The sequence below is a fragment of the Passer domesticus genome, chromosome 9 (assembly GCF_036417665.1).
Source record: "Passer domesticus isolate bPasDom1 chromosome 9, bPasDom1.hap1, whole genome shotgun sequence".
Taxonomy (NCBI): domain Eukaryota; kingdom Metazoa; phylum Chordata; class Aves; order Passeriformes; family Passeridae; genus Passer; species Passer domesticus.
The window spans coordinates 24,824,089-24,839,153 of NC_087482.1; the positions used below are offsets into that span (position 1 = coordinate 24,824,089).

Here is a 15,065-nt window from a genome sequence, read left to right on the forward strand (position 1 = left end):
TGTGGCATTTCCAGATAGAAGTGCCCTGCAGGCAATTCTCGGGAGGAAGCCTGCAGCCCCTCTGCTGCATGTTCCTGCAGTACCAGGCACTTTGTCACTGCTAATGCCCAGCTGATAAACACTCTTGGAATACTAAGCATTGGCCTCAATCCCTGCACAGATTCCTGCACTTGAGGAAAGCACACCAAGGCCTTGGTGACTCTGCAGTAGAGCTGAGTTGCTTCTTACAACTAGTAAGGGCTGCCAGTGCAGTGCTGTCAGGGACTGACGGGTCAGGCACAGAGCAGAGCCCAGTTTACTCAGTGTCTGCCATCAGCTGTTGGGACAAAAGGTGGATTGATTGACTCCTCCGTGGGTCTGAAGAGAAAGACAACCATGTTCTGTCTTGAGTGGGGTCAATAGCTTGTAACAGAGCTGGGTGTGCCTCTGGCTTCTTGACAGTGGCTGTCAGTGGCCGTTCGTAGGCTTTGCCAAGCTTTTTGTCATACCTGCCCTGCCACTGACAGCTGCTGTGCCTGCAGGGGCTGGAGCCTTCCTCAGCTGTGGGGTTGCAGCTGCCGCCCCGTTGCTGCAGCTTTGCCTGGGCTGGTGAGAGGATCAGCATCTCCTTTGTGCAGGTGTCTGTGTCACGGCAGCGCCTGAGGAGCGGCGCTGTCCTTGTGACCCATCTGGGCTGTGCCCTTTGGGAAGATGGGGCACGTGGGTGCTGTTCAAGGGGCCAAGTCCAGTGCCCGTGGCTGCTGCAGCCCAGGCTGAAGACCAGCACTTGTAGTTCTTCCCTAAATGAGGAACGGGCAAAGTGGTCTTCAGAACTTAGCCTGCTCCTAAATGAAAAGTGTTCTAATTCTTAGAGTCATTGTTCTTGGATGTAGCATGAGCTGCTGTTCTCTGAAAATGTCAAGGCATTCTTTAGGCAAACTGCTGAGAGGAAGGGAACATCCCCTCCTCTCCTGGAATTCACTTTGCAATATTCTTTCTGCTCTGCAAAAAGCAGATGTTGATAAAAATTCATCCCAGATCCCAGGGTGCACTGAATCTTTGGAAGTATGTAATCTTGTGCTGAATCTCCCAAGAGAGTGTTTCTTCCCAAGAAAATGAAGGCTCCTGATTTTTCAGCCCTCCTTCCCATTTGTAGATGACAGCCGCTTGCCTTGGTGCCTGTTTGTCTTCTGATTTCTGTCTGCTCTGATGGTTTTTCCATGGGCTTAGTTTCCCCTCAAGGCAACCCTGCAAAGGAGTGTGGGAGAATCAGACTCTGTGCAGAGCTGCCTGTTTTGCTGGGGCTGCTGTTGTTGTTGTTCTTGTTGATGTTATCGTTAGCCAAAAGACCACAAATTGCTCAGAGCCCCAGAGAGTGGAGCTGGGTTTCAGATCTCCTGCAAGCTCAATCTCTCTGTTTTGAACTTTGCTTCTTGCATTTTGTTTCTTTCAGGGTGTGTGGTGAGTGTGGAAGATCCAGAAAAGAAGTACACTGGATGGGAACATCTTGGCAGTGGGTGAGTGCAGCCACACTTATTTCTACAGAACCACAGGCCAGGAATTTTGGTGGTGCAATAGCATGTGGGAAGTCAGGCAAGCTGCAAGCATTTTCAGAGCCTGGCTCCAGATTGTCCCTGTCTCACTACTGAGGCAGTACAAGGCATCATCAAAGATGACTGGATGCTGACAATGTCTTGGCTGCCTCAAGGAGCAGGACCTGGAAGCCCTCCTGTCCCTCCAAGATGGGGCACCAGTTTGCCTATTTTCCCAGGAGACATGGTTTTGTATGATTCAAAGTAATATGGCCACACTCACGACGGAAGGAAAAGCTGAGAGAGCAGGTTTTGTGTGTTGTTTCCCACCAGACAGCTGTCAGATAACAGCTCTCAGTAGCATTTCTTAGTAGTATTTTTCTGGAAACAATATTCAGTGGTCAGGAAAATAAGAAAGGCTGTGTGGCATTGCCTGAGTTTGGCAGGTAGGATGAAAAGAGAGCAGTGAGAAGGCCCAGCAGCACTGTGTGTTTCATTGCCTGGAAAGGCACGTCACAGGCAGAGATACAAGAAGAAAAAGGCAAAGAAAACCCCCCCACATGCATAAGTTAGTGTGTGTATTGGAGAATTCAAGCAGCCCTTTTTCTTCCTGTGGGAGCCAGCTTTTCTCTTGGACACTCTGCATGGCAGAGGGCTGCTGGGCTGCTGTGCCCTTGGCTGAAGAGTAGACAAAGCCCAGTGTTTTAGAGACACTGCAGGCAGCACAGAGCTCCTGCCTGGGCTGCCTTTTGCTCCTCAGCACTGAACAACGTCTCTGTTCTTGCCACTGTTCTGATTCTAGGGGCTTTGGAGCTGTTTATAAGGCCTTTGACACTGCCACAGGACAAGCGGTGAGTGCCCATGCAGATCTTGCAGCTCTTGAGTGCTTTCCCTGTGATGTGATCTGTGGCCAGAGCTTTGGGCCGCCTGTCTTTGCTGCAGAGGCTGTTCTGCAGAAGCAGTCTGTCTAGAGGCAGGCTGCAAAATGCATTTGGGACAGACTTTGTCCTTCCTACCTACCTGAATGAATGCAAGGATGGCCGTGGTGTCTTTCAGAGGACACGCTAGCTTGGACTTACTGGATAAATGTGCATAGATTAGCTGATGGCAAGAGCCATCATTCCAGCCCAATTCCTCTTAAGCCCAGGATCAGACACAGATATTTTGTTTTCTATCAGGTGATTCAGTTGGAAAATACAATGCAAGCCCTTCAGAAAGAGAGATCTTGTCTGGAGCACAGTTTTGCCTTTCAGTCCTAGGGAACCTAGTTCACATACACACACACCTACACACACACACACACACACAGAGACACGTGCACAGATGAATGAGAAGAAGTTGATGAAGAGCCTTAAATAATACAACCTTGTGTTGATCCTGTGTTCCACTAGAGAGATGCTCTCTGTTCTGAACAGGCATGGTGGTGTCTTGGAGAGTCTTGCTGCTCTTTGGGGCTAGAAGTTCCAAGTCCTGAATTCTCCTTTTTGACTCTCAGGAAATACATTCCATCTTCCTTAATAGTAAGGAATTAGAGAAGGTAGTTCCTTATCCAGCTGCAGAGCTGTGCTCAGGAACTGCACTTGGAGGGAGGTCTCGGAGGCGTTCAAAAGCCCCAAGCCCTGTACTTAGAACCTGGGGCACATCCATAGTGTACCACAGAAAGGGGTATTCATTTTTAAACCCATTCAATAATTTCAAGTCTAAAGATTGTTCTTCAAAGTTGCAAAAGCCAAACTGAAGAAGTGAGGATGTGCTGGGATTGTAACTTTACCTTGAGTCGCTTTGCAGTTCTTTTTTGACAGCATTTTCCCCATCATGTTTTATGTGTTTACTCTGGCACACAATTGAATTGGCAGCCATCTCTTCACAGGAGAAAAATTACTTTTGGCTTCCAAAGCGTGTGTAAATGATAATAGTAGTGCTAAATAAAGTCTGTTTGAGAAGCCTGCAGGTGCAGAGGGTGGTGTTAGCGCTTTGTGGTTGATGGTTTAGAGTCCCTTTTTTCCGAGGTGACAAGGCATCCAGGCCCATGAGTGCCAGAGAAAGAGGCTCTGGTCATGTCTGTCCCTAAGAGCTTTTGAATGTCATTGTAGGTGGCTGTAAAGGAACTTTATCTCCAGCACCATGGCTGTGAGGGAGTATTAAAAGAAATCCTGCTCATAAGAGAAAATAAGAACGCCAATATTGTCAGCTACTTAGAAAGGTAAGTAGTTCTGGTGATTTTTTGGGAACGTTCATTTCCATACTTGCAAGGCAAAGATTTAAAAGCTCTTTAGCCACTGGCAGAAAATGGATCTTTCAATGAACATCAATCCACTCCTGCACCAGGCATGGGAGGAGTTTGCATTCTGTCCCCATGAATGCTTCCTGACATAAACAGCTTGAAGATTGCTCTCAGAAACCTGGCTCTCTTACTAAGCCAGCAGCCTGTATGTTCACTTGCTGCATGTGGTTTTGCTGGTTTGGGGCATGATTTTTTCTAAATGTTGGAGGAGAAAACATGCCAGAGGTTATGCACCTTGTGCTGTTCCCACTATTTTCCATAGCCTTGCATGCCAAAAGACTAGGCTAGGAGACACATAATTTGCCAGGTCTGAAATTGTTTTCCTGTTTGTGACTGTCCTTTCTGCAAGGTTTTCCAAAGGGTGTTGGCAGTGCTGCACAACCACTTGCCTTTAGTAAAAGCTGTGAAAACTGTGTCTCCTTGCTGCTGGAGGGAATGGTGCAATTTGTGTCTGAAGATGATGAAGCAGCTGCTGGGATGTGTCCACTTCCAGATTTATCTTTTTCCTCACTGAACCTCCTTTTCCCACTGCTTGCCACCTAAGCCGTCTCCTTTTCCATGGATGTGCCTTCCTCCTTTAGGTGGCACAGATGGCAGGCACTGGCTAGCCTAGGTGGAGTGTGTCTTCATTTGATTCCATCTTCATTTACCAGTGACCTGGAAACAAAACTCAGCTGTAGTCTTTTCTTCCCCACAGCAATTTAGCTGTGCACGTTCAGCTCCACGCTGTTGCTTTCCTCTTGCAGCTACCTTGTGGATGAGGCTGTCCTGCTGGTGTTGGAATATATGGATGGAGGCTCCTTAGCTGATGTGGTCACCGTGAGAAGGATGGCTGTAGGACACATAGCAACAGTGTGTTGGGAGGTAAGGGGTCCTGCTTGTGCTTGGGATGGCTTGGACAAGGCTAGTCCTTTGAAAGCACTGCAAAGTGAGTGATTCCATGTTCAGAGCTTTCTTTCTGTGTTGCTCTTCTGCTTCAGAGAAGAAAGAGCATCTGGACTGAACTGCCTGCCAGTGTCCCTGCCCTTCCTGTACTCTGTTCTTCACTCTTATCCACCATCATTGAACTCTCTGTCTCTTTTTCCTTTTTATTTTCTGTTCTGCACTTTGCCTCCCCAAGCCTTTGCCCAGAGCCTTTCTGCACTGCCTTCTTTGCCTGTAAGTGCAAAGGTGCTGCTGTGAGAGTTTTAAACCAGAGGCCAAGCCAAAGAGAGACTCATCTGTCACAGGTCTCCACTCCAAAGGATGGCACGGCACCCAGCATGGTGCTTGCTGCTGCAAACTGACAAAAGAGCTACTTCCAAGTCTGCTGTTGAGGCAGCCATAGAACCCTTGTCCTCCAGTCTCCAGCCCGACAGTGATCCCCTAGGTATCCAAGGCAGGTACGTTTTCCTCTTTTGGCAAACCATTGTTTGTCGTCCGGACGTGGAGAGCGCATCCGCTGCAGCAGCGCTCATTCTGACTGGCTTTGCAGGGAACAGTCTGGAGCAACGACTGACTGATGCTTCCCCCTCCAAAGCTAATATGCCTTCCCTTGGAAAGATCCTGCTCTCCTAGTGCTGCAGCAGCAAGCTCTTCCTCTTGCCAGAACTCACTGCTCCTTGGAGATCTGAGAATCTTCAGGAGCAGCCTCCTTTTGCATGTGATGAAATCAGATCAGGGTAACTTTTGGCCTCCTGTTTCTTTTTCCCCTGGCAGTGCCTGCAAGGCCTGGCTTTCCTTCATGCCAAGCAGGTGATCCACAGAGACATCAAAAGTGACAACATCCTTCTGGGCCGGGATGGCTCCGTCAGGCTGGGTGGGTATTCCTGCTGAGGCGCAGCGCTGCGGGGAGGCGGTGTGGGGCTGCTTTGGAGAGGTGCCGGGTGCCAGCAGTGGCTGCTGAGAGTGCAGGGAGCGCTGTGCAAGCCCAGGCCGCAGCTGGAAGGTGCTGAGTGGTCTAGAGAGCAACCAGGTATCCAGAGTAACTTTGGTTTGTGGGTGTTCCTTCCAAAGGGAGAGAGTTACAGTGTAAACGTTCAGGGCAATGAGGAAAAGCCAAGGTTTTGTGGGAATCCTGGGCGGGTTGTTACCTGAACAATTGCCCATGTCCTTGGCTGCAGCCCTGAGGAAGGAGAGCCCAGCTGCTTTTCCAGCTCCATTAAGCACTGCGTTCTGGGACTGAGAGTGAGAAGCCCTTTTCCTTGGTTTCCTACTTGAAGCAGTGTTTGTTTTCCTCCTCAGCTGATTTTGGCCTCTGTGCTGTGCTCAGCCCTGAGCACAGGAAACGGAGGTCGATGGTCGGGACCACTTACTGGATGGCACCCGAGGTGGTGAGAAGAGAGCCTTACGGCCCCAAAGTGGACACCTGGTCCCTTGGGATTGTGGGAATAGAAATGGCCACAGGAGAGGCTCCTTATATGCAGGAGACCAGTGTCAAGGTAAGGTGGAAATGTGCTCAGATAGTCGTGTCCTTCTGCTCTCAGTCCATTAGAGAAAATCCCATTCCCACAGCTTGAAGTGCTTCCAGCAAGGGCCACTTCAAAAAAGGTCTCTGGGGCTCACATCAGCCGTCAAGGCAAGACCTGGTGCTGGAATAGCTGGGGCTGCACTGGGGCCTTTTTTCCTTTGGGAGAGAAGGCTCATCTCTAAGCATCTGCTGGGCAAGAAATTGCCACTGCAGAGTGGAGTTTTAAAGATGGGGTCTAGGTGAGCCCTGAAGGATATGGAAGAATCACATAGAGTCTCATGTTTCCTTTTGCCTCAGGCCAGCTACCTGATAGGCAAGCAAGGGGTTCCAAATCTGCACCAGCTCAGGCTACCCCCTGGCTTGTGTGAATTTCTGGGCTGCTGCCTGCAGATGGATGTGGACAGGCAAGGCTCTGCCAAGGAACTTCTGCAGGTACAAGGCAAAGCGGCTGCGGGCCAAACAGCTGTTCCCTGCCAGGGTTTGCTCCTTGGCCAAACTCCAGGGAATCAGATGGGCCCCCCACAGAGTAATCTCCACTCTGGGTGCTTTTCAAATGAAAACCAAGTAGGATCTTGACTGCTTGAGGTTAGAAGGGCCCAGTGAAGGTCATCTAGCCCAGAACTCCAGCCACTGGCAAGGACATCTTCAAGTAGATCAGGTTGTTCAGAGGGCCATCCAAGCAGAGCTTGAATGTTGCTGGGCTTGGGGCTCCTCCCAGCTCTCTGGGCAGCCTGTGCCAGTGTTCCAGCACTCTCCTCACAAACAGTTTCTTCCTCAGAGCCAATCTGAATTGAGTGTCTTTTAGCTTAAAGCCGTTCCCCCTTGTCCTCTTGCAATTGGCCCTGCTAAAAGAAATGTCCCCAACTTTCCTAGAAGTCCCTGAAAATATTGAAAAGTCTCCTTGGGGCTTGCTCTTCTCCAGGATAAACAGGCACAAGGCTCCCAGCCCTTCCTCAGAGGAGAGCTCCCACCTTCTGGTCATTTCTGTGTCCCTCTTTTGCTCTCAGGTGCTGTATTCAGGTTTGCCTGGTAGCAAAGGAACTGAAGTATTGCAATGCTGGGGATGGGGCTTGAGGAACACAATGAAAGCAGTCCCTGCCAAGCGGTTTTAGATTGGTCTGTGGGAATGGGGGAGCTGGGGTGGAGCTCACTGTGAGCATCCGAGAGCACCCAGCTTGTCCCGCCTGGCCCACCCTTGGAGGTTTCTGCCAGCCAAACAGGCACAGCTGTGCAGGATTTGTGCCAGCCCCATGTGCTGCCTTGCCCCATCAAGTAGATGAGAATGGCTGTGGCTTTGCTGCCAGGTTTGGTGGCAGACAAGGAGCTGGTGACCAGGCCACTTCCTTGGCTGTGCCTGCTGTGAAGGAAGATGCCAGCCAGCACAGGAGGGAGTGGGGTGTGCTGAGGCAGACACTGCTCTTCCTGCAAACCAGAGCTGAGCACATCTGCACCCTGATGCTTGTGTCCTTGCTCCTGGCTTGCTGCTGAAAACCTGCATTTCCAGCTTTCCTGAGATCAACATGTGGGATCAACATTTTTCAGAGCTCTTGGGAGTCTCTTGAGGAATGCCTTATACCCCACATCTCTCTTGGACACTCAAAGAGCCCATGTCTGTAGAAAAGAGGAGCTTGAATAAGTCTGTTGACTTTCCTGAAAGGAATAAATCCTTAGGACAGCAAGCAGCAATCCCACAGTGATAGCAGGACAAAAATCCCAGCAAGTGACGACACCATGAGGAATGGACTAGTGCAGTTCTGGGCCGTGTTTGCCTGTGACAGCAGCATGCTGGACATGAAGGCAGACGTGCTGCTGGTGCCCTCAGTCCCATGTCTGTGTATATCTGGGTGCTGGAGGAATCCAGCTCAACCCTGTTAGGAACTCAGTTTGGAAAAATGGTTCCTTTTTCCTTTGTCTCTTTTAATTTGGTTTCTTTTGTTTCTTTTTCCCTTTGGGCAGCATCCATTTCTGCAATCAGCGGAGCCTCTCTTAAGCCTCTTCTGACAGCCTGATTGCTGCCATCCCTGCAGCAAGGGAATGCAAAAAGCAAAGGAGATGACAAGGTGTGAGAGTCTGTCCGAAACTTCCCTCATTTTTTGCCTCTCGATCGTCATGAAAGCCAAGACCACCGGGGAAAGGGAAAGATCCTGTTCTGAAAATCCAGGTCTGTCTGGTCCACCAAGCCAGATTATTGCCTACGGGTGTGTTTGCTCAACTCATGGAACACTGCACCCAAGAAGGGGCAGTGTGCTCTCCTTCGCCTGCATCACCTAGCAACGCTAGTGCTGGAATTTCTCCACCCTTCTGACTTGGCTGGACTTTCTCTCTGGAATGACCTTCCCGGAGGTCGCCACAAAAGGACCCTCCATTCACTGTACATCAACCACCGTGACAGATGGACTGAGATGGGAGAAGGTTCTCCCCTCAAGGACTGAGACGTGCGACCCCTACCTGGAAAAGCTCCCCTCTTTTCCCAAAAGGACTAAGACTGAAATCCCCACCGTAGGGTGAGGGAAGGTATGCGTGGGGACCGGAGTAAGTTTTGCAAGCGACCACTGGACCGAGAAGACAATGGTTCCTGCCTACGACATCTGCTGCTGACGACACCTGTTCCTGATGGACTACTGATGGACTCCTTGTACCCTTTATCAATAGAGTATTTTGAAATGGGTCCCCTTCCCCCATTTCAAAAGGACTATAAAAAAGGTTAGACCTGACTGATACCTTTGAGATCTCCCCTGACGTGAGGACGACAGGCCTCTTCGTCGACCGGACTTCGAGGGACTTTGTCATCCGCACGTCTGGTAGCTATACACCTCCTTGCCCTCCCTCTCTTCTTTTTCTTTTCCTTATTCTTTTCCCTTTCTTCATTCCCCTTCTCTCTAACGCATCTTTGCTATGGCTATTTAATAAAAGTACATGTATTTTGATTTTACTGCAAATCCCCTTGTCGTGTCAGTTTTTGCACCCTGAGATCAGTGAAAAAGAACCTCCATGAATCACGTCCTTAGGACGGATTGTGTCACCTCCAGAACCCCCATTCTAAAAACCCCAAACTTCTACCCTTTCACCCTGAGACAAATTATTATTCTGCTTAAACTCTCGTGACTTGTAGCTCTTCACGTAACATTGGTAATTTACTCCATGGGTCAAAATCAAAGACACCTCAAAGGCACAGGTGTCTTTGCCTTCATGCCAGGGTCTCTGAGCCCCCTGCCAGGGGCTCGAGCCACCCAGAGCTGCCAGAGGGATGTCCTGGGTTCCGACAAGGGGGGACTTTCCATCTTTAAGAACGAATGGCCAATTCAGAAGAGAACATAGAGCCTTATTCCCTGACTGGCAAGGAAGGGAATTATCGCCCGCCAGGGGCTGTGTACAAATCAGGAACAGGACAGGACTGCTGAGGAACGCTGCATCCTTTTAATGACCTAATTTTCGGCAAAAGATCTTCCCATATATATCAATTTAAAAACTTTGGTTTTGATTTTAAATAAAATTTCACCTTTGAAAGTCCAATAGAGGGGATCTGTAACATAAGAAAACAAAACCCATGATTTTGCCAAAAAAGCTCTACTAAACCAACAACTGGCACATTTATAAATAGCATAAAATCAGAGTTTGCAGGTTCCACTGATGAACAAGGAACGTCAGGCGTGACCTGTGATCCCTCTGTTTGGCTCACGTCTGCGTACTTGAATGAATTGTTATAATTGCTTTTAATCAAGGAGAGTACATTGGCTATTTTAGGCTTGGAAATTTTCCTTTGGTTTGAAGAGGAAAGTAATAAAGTCTCTTTGGCCACCATTGATTTCACTGCCACTAGGGCAGAGTTATTATTATCGTGGTGGGCGTTTTTATCAAGACTCCAACACCCCTTGCCATTATGATTGTGGTCTATTTTAGATGGATTCTGCACGCTGAGGTTTGAGTAGTTCCAAGTCTGTGTCTTATGTTTCTAACTGACATCTTTCAAAAGCAGAATGAGCTCTCTCCCTTTGGCTTGTCAGCGTTAGAGCTTGGTTCCACATGAACCACACTGGATAATGTTCATCTGATGTCTGGCCAAATTCCACTGTAATTCCTTGGCCTGAGGAATATCAGGAAGACCTGCTGAGCTCCATGAACACTGTCAGCTGCATGGAAGAGAACGTCCTTGACTTTACTGAAGAAACTGGAGCTCAGCTTAGGTTAGATGCTCTTGAGCAGGAGAAAGGCTGGAATCGTTTTCCTGAGGCCTGTGTGCCCAGAGGGACTGAGATCTGGGGAGCAGCTGGGTGTTTCTGCACATGGATGTAAGGGGATTGCCAGACAGCTCAAGCCTTAACACAGGCAAACACTCCCCAACTCTTCTGAGGCAACACTTTGCTTTGGGTTTCAAATTGTTCCCACTTGTCTGTCTGTGAAGATGCCCCTAAAACCACAAGTCAAGCCTCTCAGAACTGGTGTTACATTTCCAGCAATGAAGAAAAGAAACCCAAAGCCAACAAAGTTTCTAAAACAATGATTTTTAGAGAGGAACTTAATTCCCTGTGCAGTGTCTTCTCACTGGGAAACATGCTGGAAGCCTGGGAATGAGGGTGTAAATGGCTCAGAGTCTCTTCTGCTTCTTTTCCAGTAATGCTGAAACACCTAGTGACCGTGTTTTTTCTCATAGCCCAAGCCACGTTCTCCTCATCACCAAGCCAGAGCCTGGTGATGTGGAGAGCCTGCCAAAACCCCCTGTTTGTTTCCTGGCACTTTCTGGGATGGGCCTACCATTAATGCATTGACTTGAGTAGCCAAATGAGCAGAGAGTGACCATAGGGATGGCACCTCTCCTTCTTCTGACCATGGAAAGTTTTCTTTTGCTGCATAAGGGAAGCTGAAATTTTCCGACTGCTGAGAGACAGAGCTGCAGGTGTTTCCTGTGTGCCCAAGCAGGCATTTTCATCCCAACACATTTGTGCAGGCATCTTAATGTGTCTGTGTGGAATTTGAGATTTAAATGTTTGTTTCCTTACCTGAGGAATACCTGGTGGATTTCCTTTCTTTCCTTCCAATTACCATTGTTTTCAAGAACAAAGGAGAGAACTTGATGAGTTTTGTTTTATGGCAGCTCTGCTTAAGGGACCAACAAGCATGGCAGAGATGCCTTTCTTGTACTAATCCTTGGAAATAGCAGAGTTAGTATAGCAAAGTCCCTCTTCCAAAAACCCTATCAAGCTGGTGTGAATTCTCAGAGAATCAAACATGCTTTGCTGATGTAGTTCCCACTTGTTAGGTCAGTCAATGAAATCAGCTGCCAAGTCAAGATCTGTAGGATGTTGGAAAAAATGTGGGGTTTGGGTTTTTTGTAGGTGAAGGAAAGTCATCTCTGGGTCTCTGCCAGGGCAGAAACTGCCACTGCAGAATGAAGCTTAAACAATGGGCTCAGGGAGATGGGCAAAGTTACAGATGGGCAAAGCAGCAGGTGGAACCTCCCTGTTTCCTTTTTCCCCAGCCTCAAATCCTGATAGGCACAGGAGGGAAAGAAAAGCTGCAGGAGCCCAACCTGTTTTCACCTTGGCTGTGTGACTTCCTGAGCTGCTGCCTGCAGACAGACGAGGAGCAGCACTGGTCTGCCAAGGAGCTCCTGCAGGTAAAATGCAAAGGGGCCACAGGTGAAACCGGGTGTGAGGGATGGGCTCCTCATCTACTTAAGTCCAAGGCATCAGATGAGCCCCCTTCCTCCTCACCTGCACTCTTGGTGCTCTTCAAATGAAAACGGTGAGGAGTCCTAGACTGGGCTGGGCTGGCAGGGCCCTGTAAAGGTCATCAGGTGCAAGTGTCCTGCCATAAGCAGGAACATCTTTAAAGAGATCAGATTGCTCAGACCCCTTTGCCACCTGACCTGGAATGGTTCCAGGGATGAGGCACCTACAAGCTCTTGGGGACCCGTGTGCCAGTGTTGCAGAATGCTCTAAGTAAACAAGTTCTACCTAAGATCTACTCTGATTGCATCCCATTTGTGTTTAGAAATATTTTCCCACATTCTGTTGTAACTGGTACTGTTCAAAAAAGGTGTCCCCCACTTTCTTCAAAGCCACATTGAATTTTGGAAAATGGCTATAAAATCTCCTTGGGCCTGTTCTTCACACAACTGAATAACTCCACCCCTCTCTGTTTTTCCTGAGAGGAGAGGTGCTCTGTCCTCTGACTGTTTTCTGTTGCCCTGTTTTGTAATTTGGTGGGGTGCCCCATTTTATCTAATGGCAAAAGAATTGAAGTAGAGCAATGCAGGGTACAGAGACATGCAAAGGTGGTGCAGGAACCCAAGGAAGCCAGGCTGGCTGAGTGGTCAGAGATTTGGCTGTGGGCAGGAGGGGCTGTGGGGGGCTCACTGTCAGCCTCTGAGGGGCCCTGGTTTGTGCCCCCAGCCCACCCTTGGAGGTTTCTGGCACGCAAACAGGGAGAGCTGAGAGGGACTTGTCCCAGCCCCATCTGCTGCCTGGCACGCTCAAGCAGACAGGAACTGCCCCAGGGTTACTGCCAGGTTGTGTGGCAGAGAGGGAAGTGCAGCAGCCAGTGCCACTGGGCTGTCCCTGCTGGGAAGGAAGGTGCCATCCAGCACAGGAGGGGCAGGGCATGGAAAGGTAGGCACTGCTCTGTCTCCCTGTGGAAATCAGCACAGTGCCTGTCTTTCAAATACAGGGACCTATGTGATTAATTGGAGTTTCCTGAAAGGAAGAAACCTCAGGGCAGAAACACCATTTCTAGAGCACTGGCAGGGCAAAAATCCCAGCAAGATGAAAACACCTTGATAAAAGGATGAGTGGGATTCTGGGCCAGGTTTGCCTGTGATGGCAAGGTCCTGCACATAAAGATGGAGGTGCAGATGGTCCCATTGTTCTACTTTGTGGGTCTTTGTAGGAACTAGAGGAATCCTCATGGAGCCAGTGAAGCACTGAGCTTGGAAAGTCATGGTTCACCACTCTTCTTTGTTGTTTTCTTTTTTTTCTTTTTCCTGTGGACAGCATCCATTTGTAACATCATCCAAGCCAGCCTCCATCCTGGCACCACTCATCATTTAATTGCAGAAGAAGAAAAAGAAGTATTAGGAGACGAGAATTTAACAATAATTTCAAGATGTTATCTTCATAAGAAATTTAGATTAAAAATGTAGAGTAGGATTGTTGAAGAGTTGAAGAGTTGTTGAAGAGAATAGAGTATACATTAGGATTGGATTTAAATAAAGTTTCTGGAACATCAACTCATTTAGAAGACTTAGATTTAGGTTTAGGCTTAGGCTTAGGTTTAGGCTTAGGCTTAGGCTTAGTACTAGGTTTAGGAGTAGGTTTAGGAGTAGGTTTAGGACTAGGGTTACAGTTAGAGTTAGTGTTATGACTAGGTTTGAGTTTGGGTTAGGGTTAGGGTTAGAACTTAGGGGTTTAGGGTTAGGGTATGATTATCTAATAGGTCTGCTGAGTAGGATTTGAAATTAATAAAATTTTTAAAACCACAACTCTCCTTGTAATTTCCTTCCTTCTTACTCTGTGAATAAGCTCATGATTTCCTTGTAAATTGTCTGTTGTTTCTTAAAGGTGGAAGTCACCCCTACAGTGTCTTTGGCATGGTGTGAAATTGGGGTATGCTCATCTTCATTTATCCTCTCCAGACCATGCTGCTTTTGGAATATGACCCACGTGTCTGGTTTTGGTCTGCTGTGGTACCTCTATTTGAGGTAGAAAGGGCAATGGCATTTGCATGAAAAAACAAAGGAGGAATGGGACAGCCCAAATACTCTATGTGGATACAGGCTCTCTGCTGTGACTCAGGAGCATTCAAGTTCCTGCCACTTGGATTTGTATCCCTAAGTGCAATGTCTTTGGCGGAAGGAGAGCCTTGCTCAAGTGAGAAAGCAGAAGGATCAGAGAGGGGGCTCTGAAAGGTCTCCTCTGGTGCAGAGCTGGCAGCGCCTGTGAGGTGAGAGCGGGCCCGGCCTTGGCCGGGGTGCAGCCCCAGCAGAGGCCTGGCAGAGCCCGAAGCAGCCTGAGCCTGGGCAGAGGCAGGCTGGAAGGAGGCCCTTGGAGCTGCAGGAGGCAGCAGCCGGGCCCTGGGTGCCTCTTCCTGGCAGCGGGCGAATCCTCCGCTCTCAGAGCCCAGGTGGCAGCTGGCTGCTCCCGAGGGGAAGTGTAGCTGTGCTGGGCACAGCCCAGACTGGAGGCATTGGCCGTCTGGAGTCTGCCCAGGAGCAGAGGAAGGCCAGGGGCAGCCCAGGGCCAGTGGCCTGGCTGAGGATTCCTACTCTTGTGCCGGCTGCCCTGTGACTCCTGGCAAAGGGCAGCAGTGTGTGCAGCACTCTGGGCAGCGGCGCAGGGAGCCGGGCTGCTGGGCAGGCTGGAGCACAGGGCAGCGTCCTTCAGGCACGGCACTTCTGCCAGGGCAACCCAGGCCAGCCTGAGGCACTGACAGCTTGGCAGCTCACATCTGCAGGAGCCAGTGCCTCCCACAGCTCTGCCAGGAAGCGCCTGCAGGCCTGCAGTTCTGCCCTGAGCCACAGCAAAGGTGTGAAATGCAGAGTGTTTTGCAGAAATATTCAGGCCCACCAGGCCAGCCTGCTTTGTGCTCTCTGGAGCACAGCAAGCACTGTGCAGTGCCGCTCTGAGCTGCTGGGAGAGAGGTGTTAGAAATAAAAAAACTCTTAGTTACCACTAAGTGGAGACAAAGTCATTAAAGCAAACAAGAACCTTCTTCTTAGTAAGGATTCAACTGAGCCGGCTGTGTATCTCTGTCTCCTGAGAGCTGAACATACACACACACCAACACAATGCTGCTTTTGATTGCTTTTCCCAGCCTCAGGTGATCC

At 49.2% G+C, this 15,065-nt stretch overlaps 1 protein-coding gene across 4 annotated transcripts; it reads left to right on the forward strand.

Annotated features, from left to right (window-relative positions):
- Window positions 1-787: 787 nt before the first annotated feature.
- On the forward strand, window positions 788-8,763 carry LOC135307714 (serine/threonine-protein kinase PAK 3-like). Of its 4 annotated transcripts, XM_064432128.1 has the most exons (6): window positions 788-2,362; window positions 3,605-3,714; window positions 4,542-4,659; window positions 5,494-5,593; window positions 6,019-6,215; window positions 6,542-7,721. In XM_064432128.1, exons 3-6 carry the CDS (start codon window positions 4,582-4,584, stop codon window positions 6,818-6,820), a joined length of 654 nt encoding a protein of 217 aa, XP_064288198.1. In that variant the 5' UTR covers window positions 788-2,362; window positions 3,605-3,714; window positions 4,542-4,581; the 3' UTR covers window positions 6,821-7,721. The 4 variants fall into 4 exon arrangements, with proteins under 4 accessions (XP_064288198.1, XP_064288197.1, XP_064288199.1 ...); XM_064432127.1 differs by having other exon boundaries at window positions 2,353-3,714; XM_064432129.1 differs by lacking the exons at window positions 788-2,362; window positions 3,605-3,714 and adding an exon at window positions 8,201-8,763 and having other exon boundaries at window positions 3,978-4,659; window positions 6,542-6,676.
- Window positions 8,764-15,065: the final 6,302 nt, after the last annotated feature.

What these genes read in the sequence shown, in the direction of transcription:
- LOC135307714 (XM_064432128.1), top strand. Translation starts at nt 4,582, where the DNA reads ATGGATGGAGGCTCCTTAGCTGATGTGGTCACCGTGAGAAGGATGGCT. An exon ending in GGATGGCTCCGTCAGGCTGG is followed by an intron (nt 5,594 to 6,018) that starts GTGGGTATTCCT and finishes TTTCCTCCTCAG; the next exon opens with CTGATTTTGGCCTCTGTGCT. An exon ending in TGCAGGAGACCAGTGTCAAG is followed by an intron (nt 6,216 to 6,541) that starts GTAAGGTGGAAA and finishes CTTTTGCCTCAG; the next exon opens with GCCAGCTACCTGATAGGCAA.